Genomic DNA, 11,173 nt, shown 5'->3' with positions numbered 1-11,173 from the left:
GATTTCTGATAACAGGAAATGTGAAAAATTAATCATCTGCTTTATTGGATAAAGGAAGAACCTGCTGTAACTCTTCAGCAGTAGGGTGTGGAGAAAATCCATCATTATAGCCTTTAAATTTATCTTGGTTTTGTTTACTAGATGGCAATGTTGGCTCAAGAATTTCAGTTGGGAATAACAGAGGCGGTGCAGATGATGACATAGACAAGTTTGTTTTTTCTTTTGTTTTATCTTCTTGCTGATTAAACTTTCCTGCAATATCGCCAACCATTAATTTTAAAGTATTTAACTCAGCTACAATTACATCTTCGTTACTTTCTTCTGTTTGGTTACTAGAATCATCATTTTTCTCCTTCTTTTTGTCTCTCTGAGGGCTAAGGGAAGTTTTTTCTAAAACCTCATCCCACATACTTTCCTTATCGCTCTTGACAGAATTTTTCCCAGAAGAAGCCTCTAATAATCTTAATGCTTGAGTTATAGAAGAGCATAAAGCCCATTGTTTAACATCTAATGTTCTTCCTTGTTGATGGGCTCTTCGCAGCTCTTCAACAACCTGCTCCCAATCTTTTAAATTCAACTGCACTTTATCTTGACAGTGAAACCAATAACACTCTTCCTTAACATTTTCAAACAGCTGTTTAATAGTTTTCATACTAAATGTTAAACCAATAGAGCTTAACAATCCTTTTATTATAATTATATATTCTTCATGCATTGATGAAGAATTACCCATAATTATAAAATTTTTGAAAGCTTTCTCTTAAGATTATTAACCAATATTGTAACAACAAATATAGACCAAAAAACCAAGACAATTAGTACAAACATTTAGAGACCTCTGTTTTGAATTTTAACACTTCTTTTTTATTATTGGCTGTTTTGCATTTCTTATAGCATCACTTTTCTTTCTTTTGTTCTTATTTATGACTCTTTTATGTTTTTTTAGCCTTAACATTTCTTTTTATATCTTATTTGCAATTCTATGTTCGTAATCCCCAAAACTACTCTTCCCTTTCGGTTCCTTCCAGGAATTCCCCTTTCAGGGACTTTTAATTGCAATGTCCTCTAAAGGCTCTGCCGAAAGTTTACCATACCTTTCAGTTTCTCCCAGAGATCTCTTGAAGCCCCACGTTTGAGCGCCAGATGTCGGGGACCACTTATTTTACTTCTCTGGGGAAATGATGCCTGGAAGAAAGGAGTAAATAAAAACACAAGAGACAAACAACTTACTGAAACAAAGCAGGACAGAAACCACCAGGCAGATGGTGAAGACCGCCCTCGGCAGTAGCCTGTCTTTATTTTTATACCTTTTATCAACAAAGAGATGGTTCACAGAAAAATAGAAACTTTGAAGGTTACATTATGGAGCCCATGCAGGCTGGATACGGGAACAAAGTAGAAACATTAAGATTTATCTTACTGAGCCCGAAAAGGTGGAGAGCTGAGTTCCCAGAAATTAAGACAAAAGGCTTTTGACAAATAAGCAAGAAAAAATGAATAACATATTGTGCACAATCTCCTTCTGATTAGAACTTGTTATAATTAATATAACTGCAACTGCCGTGCAACTGCCGAGAACAAAGGAATATTCATCTATCGGGAAGAGTTACTTTTCTTGAGCTCGTTTGCGAGACTCAAGTCTCTTTTTTTTTGTCTGTTTGCAGAACTTAGAGAACAAGTTTCTTCTCACACTCTATCCTCAGACCGGTCTTTTGCACAGGTATCTGGAGTACATCTGTGTGCAGACTGTTCTCCCACGATGTCTGTGCTTCGGCTATGCTCCGGCTCCATCATATCATAATGGTTTAGAAAAGAGAAAGAGCCTTATCTAATCCATATGAATGAGTAGACTTGGGTCTTAAGATTCAAAAATAAGTTTACTATAATAGGCGGGATGAACCTGTAGAGAACATTTTAGCCCTTCTTGAGGATGATGGTAATCTCAGAATAGTGGAAATGATTTTCCTGTAGGAGGTATCACCATGAATGGAACTGCAACAAACAACAGAGCTACTGCATCAGTAGGTATTCGTACACAAACATATCCCCACAAACCAGTTTTAGAACAGGCAGTAGGTCACAGAAAAAGTGCTTCGTTTTTGTTAGAATCACAAAAATGCCGCATGAATATCTCAGCAGTTTGTCCTATTTGGGCTGGAATTTCAATGATCCAAGAGCAAAGTGCTAGCTGAACACACATCTATCTTTTCATTAATGACTGGGAAGTGTGAAGGACTCCAAACGGCCACACAGCGGTCATAAGCCTTCACTACCAGGAGGAAACACTCAATGATCCCCAGCATAGGAAAGAAGCACACCTGAGTGGCACATTCCCACAAAGAAATGCCTCTCTACTGAGTCCAAAGATTGCGTAGAGTTGTTTTTGTTAAGTGCCATTGAGTTGTAGATGACTCATAGAGACCCAGAGAACAAAAGACCTAAACACTTGCATAACTTTCATCCTTTCTCCAGGTTCATAGAGTTTCTGGAGGCAAGCTATTTCAGAAGTAAATGCCATTCCTGCTTCCAAGCTTGTTTTAATCAGGGAGCTCCACCAAACACTGTCCACTATGGATAACCATTATCACATTTGACACAGAGTAACAGAAACATAATAGATTTCAGAAAAGGGGGGAAAATGACGGGAAATAATACATGGGTTTCTATAGTGTAGGATCTAGCCTAGTTAGTATTGTTATGAGGCTACTTCCAATGATAATGATGATGTAAATTATGGAGAACATACCAGATAGAAATGCCTGGAGATTTGAAAGATCAGAAAAATCTCAGAAGTACAAATTGTATTACAGTACAGAAATTGCCTTATGTATTTTCCCTTTTGTGTTTCATCTGTAGAAAAAATTTAATCAGAAGAGCAGGTTACTTCACCTTTCTTGGTTTTTTGTACTTTCCCTTGTAAAACAGGGATATTAATTCATAATTTCCCCCCAATACAACATAAGAGTAGGTCTGTTGCTATAAAATGATAATGAATTAAACTATTGTTGTTGTTATGTGCCATCAAGTTACTTGAGCCAGTCTCACTGACACCAACACACATAACCCCATTTTTCTGGTTACTGTATCAATCAATGTCATTTGGGGGTCTTCCTCTCCTGTGCTGTCCCCCTACCCTGTCAAATATAATTTTTTCACCAATAATGTTCATAATGTTTCCATCCTGGCCACGTGTCCAAAGAATGAGAGACAGAGCTTCAAAATTCCAGTCTCCAAGGAGAAACTTAATTTCACCCTCTACAAAACAGACTTATTTGTTTTCTTGGTGGTCCACGGTATGTTCAAGACTCTCCTCTAGCACCACAACTCAAAGGCATCAATTCTTCTTCCATCATCCGTAGTCATTGTGTAGCTTGCTGATGCATAGAAAGTAATTGTGAAGACCATGACCTGGATCAGGCACCTTAGTCTCTAGACTGACATTGTTGCTTCTCAGTACTCTGGATAGAGGTCTCTGACAGTAGATTTTCCCATTCTTTGGTTCATATTTGGTTTTCTGACTGCTAATGTCGAAAGTGTTGATTGTGGAGCCAACCAAGTTGTAATTGTTAACCACCTCAATCTCTTGTCCATCCATCATGGTCCATGTAATTGGCCCAGTAGTGAGAATCTTTTTCTTCTTGGTGTTTGAACTTCAATCCATATTGAAGACTACAGTTCTTAACCTTCTGCAGCAAGTGCTTCAGGTCCTCCTCATTTTCAGCAAGCAAGGTTGTATCTTCTGCATATCATAAGTTGTTGATGAGTCTTCCTCCAATCCTGATACTACATTCCTCTTTGTAAAGCCCAACCTCCCAAATTATCTGTTCTGCATCTTTATTGAAAAGATATGAAGACAGGACACATTCCTGACACACTCCTTTCCCAATTTTGAATCATGCAGCATTTCCGTGCTCTGTTCTGAGGACTGCTTCCTGGTCTCAGTATAGGTTTTGCATGAGCACAGTCAAATGTTCTAGGATTCTCATTCTCCTCAAGATCAGCCACAATTTGTTGTGATCCACAGTCAAATGCCTTTGCATAGTCAATGAAACACAGATAGACTTTCCTCTGGTACTTTCTGCTTTCTGCCAAGATCCATCTGACATTGGTGATAATATCTCTAATGCCATGAACCAGCCTGTACTTCCAGTGCTCTGTCAATGCACTGATGCACTGTTCCAGTCATTTGGGTAATCTTTAGAAGGTTTTTGATTGCATGTAATATTAATGATATTGCTCGATATGGGGTCATATTTTTTTTAATGGAAATAAGTATGGCTCTCTTTCTAGTCAGTTGGCCAGGTTAATGTCCTCCAGATTCCTTGGTACAATCTAGTGAGCACTTACAGGGCAGCATGTATTTGTTGAAATACTTCAATTGATATTCTGTCTATTCCTGGGGCCTTATTTGTTGTCAAGTCCTTCAGAACAGCCTGCACTTTCTCATTCACCACTGTTGCCTCTTGACCATAGGGTTTTTTTCAGGAAATTCTTCTGTACAATAAACTATTAAGAAACATTCTTTTTTTTTCCCCTCTGAAAGTTTGTGTTTCTTTTTCTCTAGGGATGAGATAGAGCTCTGGTGGCCTACTGAATAGGGAGATGAGCTGCCAACACAAAGGCAGGTATTTTCCTCCAGGAGAAAAATAAGCAGTCTCTTCCCATGTAGTATATACTCTTTGAAAACCCACTGGAGTCTCATCTGTGAGTTGACAAGAATGATGAGGTTTTGTCTCACACATTTAAAACATGCTGCCAGGAGAAGGACATGATGCTAGGATGAGTGGAGGGTCAATAAACGAGAGGAAGACCCTTAACCAGGTTAATTGGTTTAGTGACTGCCACAATGGGCACCTGTGTGTCAGGAAGTGTAAGGACGGTGCAGGATAGAACAGGGTTCAGATCTTTTGCTTATAGGGTCACTATGAGTCATACTTGACTCAATGGTGCCTAACTAAATCAACAACAACATCTGTCAAAATACTAACATTTTTATATATACAACTCAAAATAATTATAAAGAGAAATACAGTCTTGATACACATAGAAATGTTTAAGAAAGTGGAAAAGTTCATGCTGAATGAGATAAGTAAACTCACAAGGATAATATTTTATGATCTCACTTATATCAAATAAATTGATAGAAGCCAATGGTTTTTACAGATCATATGTTAGAAGAGAAATAAAGTATTTTGACTTAGGAAATATCAGGTCTATTATAATATTATAGAATATTTTGTAAAAAGGTAATACACATTGCATAGCAGGACTCATTCTTGCCTGCAAAGAACACTCTGGCTGCACGCTCTCTAAGACATATATGGTTTATCTTTTGGCTGTCCACGGGATATTCAGTGCTCTTCTCCATCACCACAGATCAAAGGTGTGAATTATTTTTCTGTCTTCTTTCATTTTCCAGCTCTCAAATGCATAGCTAGTAGTCGGAGAGACCATTGTCTGAATCAGATACACGTTAGTTCTCAAGCTGACATCATTACTCCTCAATAATTTGGAGAGGTCCCTAACTGTAGATTTTCCCAATGCATGCATATATTTTTTTTCTCCTGGCAATTGGTACTAAGGGTGTTAATTGTGGATCCAAGCAGGATGAAGATATTGACAGTTTCAAACTTTTCTCAATCCATCATGATGTTGCCAAAGTTCCAATGGTAACAATCTTTTTCTTGACATTGAGATGCAATCCATACCAAACGGTGCTTTCCTTGATCTTCAACAAGCACTTTAAGTTGCCCTTACTTTCAGCAAGCAAGTTCCTCTTATCTGCATAACATACGTTATTGATGAATCTCCTTCCAATCCTGATTGCCACATTCCTCTTCATAGAATCCAGCTTCTTGAATAATTTACTCAGCATACATATTAAATAGATATAGAGAGATAATACAACCATGACATACTCACTCCTTAAATTTAGACCACATAATGTTTGTTCTCCTGATCTGTTCACACAACAGCATCCTGGTTAAGGTCCAATTTTAGCATGAGCATAGTTAAGTGCTCTGGGACCCACATTCTTCTCAATGTTAGCCACAACTCATTATGACCCACGTAGTCAAATGCTTTTGTATACTCAATAAAGCACAATAGACATTCTTCTGGTATTCTTTGCTTTCAGCCAGAATCTCTATGACATCAACAATGTCAGATAGATCTTATCTTTTGGCAGATATTTAGGATATTTCTATGTTGTCATATTGCTTTTTAAGCAATGATTTTCTCAGTGTGTCAAAGGGATGACTTCCAAAGAAGTCCAGAAGCCTTCTCAAGTAAGAACTAGAAAGTTCTGACTCGGATATAGGACTTGATAGAACACTACTACAAGAAAGATACTGACTGACAATAGTTGAGAGCAAGTCAAAGAAAGAAAGCTATATTAGATGTTCATAACAGACTATACACATGCCAGGTAGAAACTTCTGGAGATCTGGAAGATCAAAAACTCCAATCAGGACAAAGTGTTTCAATACTGAGACACTTATTTAAACTCCTTTCACTTCATGTTTCATCTATAAGACTGATTCAGTTAGAAATACAAGTTACTACACTCTTCTTAGATTTTGTACTTTTGCATGTAATTAATTGAGAGTGGAGGCTGTGCAATTTTTCCAATTGCCTCAAGAGTGACTCCTATAAATATCTGTGGTTCAAAATGATGGTTAAGTATTTTGAAATTATTGTTCAGTGTATCTCTAAGAAAATTTCTACTGGAATTTGTGTACTTGTATGTGTAATAGAGAAATTCTTTTGCAGAGAAGTGCAACAATGACTGACTGGAAACCCTAAGTCTCTGTAAACCTGCATTAAAATTAATAAAAAAAGAGAAGTCTAAAAAAATTGAAAAAAAGAAAAAAGATATTCTTACATGTCCTTGTTTCTGGTGATGAAATATAAGATTCAAATTTGCTATTTATTTAAGACTTCTTCTGGCAGTTCCCTGTCAGTGCACTGCTCTAGCTGGTTTTGAAGATCTTCAGCAGTACTTTGCTTGCTTGTGATGTTAATAATATTATTTGATAATTTCCACATTTTATTAGGTAAGTTGGTTATTAACAAACTATGGTTTTCCTACAGTGTTAGCAAGTCTTGCTTTCCTTTAACATGAAGACTTTTTTCTTATAAATCAATACCCTATAATTCATGCTTTGTATTGGAGAAGTTCTGTTTCTTGTATATTAATAAAATGTGTTACAAAGCAATAAAAAACATAATGAGTTAACTATCAGTTGCTATAGGCTGATATTCCATCTTTATTCCATCTCCATTTCAATATATAGACTTTTAAATTAGTAATCATCATTCTTATTCAGCTTTATGTTTAAACATACTTTAGAGACAAGCTTAATTAGCATTTATGTTCAAGGAAGACATTTCAACTAGAATAACCATCCACCTCTTTATTTTTCATACACACCTGTTTTGTTAGAAATATAAAGCCTAAACAATCTATTATGTTCTCACAATTTATATAAATTCTCACTAATTATTGTCTTTCTCTTGACATTGTGCCATTCAGTCTTATTTCTGGCATACCCTGCAATTTGCACATAAATATGTGTTAGACTATAAATGGCAATCAATTTCTTTTTGCACCTTTATTATGTCTGCACATACATGATATACTCTTTATATAAGCCTAAGTATTTCTCTATGTCACACATATTTTTATCCAAAAGTTGGATTACTAATATTCATATAATTAACTTAATGACTTCTATTATAACTTATAAGTTAGCTTTATAAGTCAAATTATGTAGAACCTTTAGAATCTATATAATTTAGATTCCTTAGATCCAGACTTCAGAATAATTGCCAAGGGTTAAGGATGAATTCCTACTCCAAACTGGGTCAGTTTCCTACTATTATTCATTATATTGCAGTATATTATAGGTTACTTGATTTATTATATGTCTTCACTGATGTCAGTCTGGAGTCTATAGTGCTCCTGATTCGGGCTATGGACTTTGCTGTTACTTGATATGTATTAGAGAGCAAGACAATAACTAGGTTTTACAAAACTGATGCCTTTGAGTTGTGGTGTTGAGAAAGAGTATTGAACATTCCATGGACGACTAAGGGAACAAATAGGTCTGAACTGGAGAGAGGGAAACCAGGCTGCTTTTGGAGACAAGGATTTTGAAGCTCCATTTCACATAATTTGGGCATGTAGCCAGGAGGAACAAATCCTGGAGAAGGACATCATGCTTAAGAGGATAGAGACACAGCACAGGAAAGGAAGACCCTGGGTGAGATGGATTGACACAGTAACTTAGATAAAGGGGGTAGGTGTATCAGAGTTAGTGACACTGGCTCAAGATAGGGCAGAGTTTATCTTTGCTCTGATTTGCAGGTGACTGGATGACATATAACAACATTATTGTGTTAATGAATTATATTTTTTATTCACCTTAATAATCCATATTAGAGTAATATTGAAGATTAAACTCCACATAAGCATACATTCAATGTTTACTTATATTCTGATATTTGCAGAATTGTGAAGAAATGGATAGCAAAATTCATTCATTTGATCTTTAAATCACTCATTCAACAAAGATCATTTTTATCTACTATTAGCCAGAGATTGCAATGTAAAACCAAAAAAAGTTAGCAAATATAGTATAAAAATTAAAACAACTCATTTTTATGTAACTAGTCTTGAATAGACTAAAGTAATGATACAGTTTGAATTTGTTAATAAGTTATTATAAAGGTTTGTATAGGTTAGGCGTATATTTATGAAAAGGTATTATTGATTACATATGGATATGAAAACAAACTTACCAAATATGGAGCTAAATATAATAAAAAACTAAGTACTTCAAGTTAGCAATAATGTGTAAGTGAGTAATTTCTCACTGGGAAAATACAAAGACTTAAATTATTTCATTTGTATGTACCATATAATGATAACTATAATAATTAAGCTCATTATAATATTGATGTAGAAAATATATTGTGAAATAAAACAACAAAACAAATTCAACAATTTTTAAGATAGTCTTCATTTTCTTCAACGATTATCATTCTATTACTTACATTAGCATAAATCCCCAAGTACAAATTCCTTTTCATCTCTCACTTTGCAATCACTAGTAATCTTTGGTTTCTATGTAGTTATTTATTTCATACAGGATAGATCAAAGTATTTAGTCTTGTGCCATTTTCTTCTTTCAGTCAGCAAAATGTTGCCACACATCACCCATGTGATGGCATTTATCCAAACTTGATCATTAGCGTGGAGTGTATATTATTTTAAATGTAATACAACAGCCATCTGTTTACAAACATTTAGGTTGTTGCCTTTTTAAAAAGTACTATTTTTAAATTTTTTTTTAAATTTTATCATTTTTGTGTGCGTGTACCGTCAAACCAGATCTGACTGGTACAGGAGGAGATTGTCCCTCCTTTCCTGGCAGAGCATCTGGTGGATTTGAACCGTGCACCTCTAGGATTGTAGTTGCAGCTCCTTGCCACTAGGCCACCAGAGCTCCCCTAAAAGTACTATTTTTTAAACAATAGTTTTCTCAATGCTGCAATAACTTCCTTATTTCTGAGGCTGTATATCATGGGATTAAACATGGGAGTCACAATGGTATAGAAAAGGGAAAGCAGCTTGTCTCTTCCTGCAGAATGATTGGATTTAGGACTGAAGTAGGTGATGGTAGCAGAGCCAAAGAACAAAAGCACTACCAGAAGGTGCGAAGAACATGTGGAGAAGGCTTTAGCTCTTCCCGAGGCCGTTGGTAATTTCAGAATGGTGGAAATGATTTTGCTGTATGACGCGAGTATTAACGTAAAAGGGACTGAAACAATCACCACAGCTAGTACGAAGGTAATAATCTCATTAAGAGATGTGTCCCCACAGGCCAGTTTGATAATGGGAGGGATGTCACAAAAGAAGTGATTAATTGTATTTGAATCACAAAACCGCAGGGAAAAAATCTGAGCTGTTTCCCCTATCTGGATGGGCATTCCTATGATCCAGGAGCCAACTGCTAACTGGGTACACATCTTTTGATTCATGACTAGAGGATAGTGCAGAGGGTTACAGATGGCCACATAGCGGTCATAAGCCATCACCGCCAGGAGGAAACATTCAGTGGCGCCCAACATAAGAAAGAAACACATTTGGGTGGCACATTCCAGTAAAGAAATACTTCTATCCTGAGTGCAAAGGTTCACCAACATCCTAGGGAGAATGACAGACACGTAACAGATTTCCAAAAAAGAAAAATTTGCCAAGAAAAAATACATTGGTTTTTGTAGTGCAGGTTCAATTTTGATCAGTACTATAATGAGACTATTTCCAATCACAATAATCATATAAATGCTGAGGAACAATCCAAACAAAAACCCTTGGAGATTTGAAAGATCAGAAAATCCCAGCAGGATAAATTGTGTCACCGTAGAAATATTGCCTTCTATTGTTTTCCATTCCTGTTTCATCTGTAAAAATTATTTAATCAGATATTTTAGTTACTTTAAATATTTTGGCTTTTGTATGCTCACTTATAAATGGAAGGTGACTTGCTTTTTTAATTATTCTAATCCCCTTTGGAATAAATTCTTTGAATGACAGTTTCTATATTACAGCCTCTCAAATTATCCCTCAATAAATCCACATGGAAGGAAGGTTTAGTATTTTTTAAAATTATTGTTCTTAAAAAAGTGTTTTTATATGTCTTTGCTTTTGGCAAAGAGATGAGATTTCAATTTCATATTTTAAAATTTTGTTATTCACTGAAGCTCAAGATCTAAAATTACATTAAATGATGAGAATTATACCATTTTTTTACTTGGAATTCTTTTCTTGTTGTTTCTTATTTCTGTTTTCTGCTATCATCAGTTGAAAATTAAATTCTCTACCCAAATATCCTGTAAGGTCCATAGGGAGTTACACTCCTAACATAATAGCTGTACCTCTTCAGCAGTTCAAATTCGTCAGCTGCCTTTTGGGAAAAAGAATAAGCAATACCCTCCTTTCTGATTTACAGCCTCCCTAAACCCACTAGAGGGTCAGCTCTGAATCAGTTCTGACTTGAAAGCAATGAGAATGAATTAGTGTGAGAGTCTATTTTAATTTTGGATATTTAAATGTAGTTAAGAGAAAATGATAATGTTCCTACCGTATTTAAAATACTTGTTTTGTATA

General features: G+C 35.7%; 1 protein-coding gene and 1 pseudogene across 1 annotated transcript; both read right to left on the bottom strand.

The window, feature by feature from the left end:
* Positions 1 to 1,880: 1,880 nt before the first annotated feature.
* LOC102846651 lies at positions 1,881 to 2,363 on the bottom strand (annotated as a pseudogene).
* Positions 2,364 to 9,522: 7,159 nt separating this feature from the next.
* LOC102861864 (olfactory receptor 10AG1-like) lies at positions 9,523 to 10,467 on the bottom strand. The gene has a single exon (XM_006902271.1). The coding sequence runs from the start codon at positions 10,465 to 10,467 to the stop codon at positions 9,523 to 9,525; it is 945 nt and encodes a 314-aa protein (XP_006902333.1).
* Between the last annotated feature and the right edge of the window lie 706 nt (positions 10,468 to 11,173).

The sequence above is a fragment of the Elephantulus edwardii genome, unplaced genomic scaffold, assembly GCF_000299155.1.
Source record: "Elephantulus edwardii isolate Elephantulus edwardi_28Jun2011 unplaced genomic scaffold, EleEdw1.0 scaffold00389, whole genome shotgun sequence".
Classification (NCBI taxonomy): domain Eukaryota; kingdom Metazoa; phylum Chordata; class Mammalia; order Macroscelidea; family Macroscelididae; genus Elephantulus; species Elephantulus edwardii.
This window is presented reverse-complemented; position numbering and strand designations above follow the sequence as displayed.

Coding starts and splice junctions, on each gene's coding strand:
- LOC102861864 (XM_006902271.1), bottom strand. CDS start 10,467: ATGAAACAGGAATGGAAAACAATAGAAGGCAATATTTCTACGGTGACA.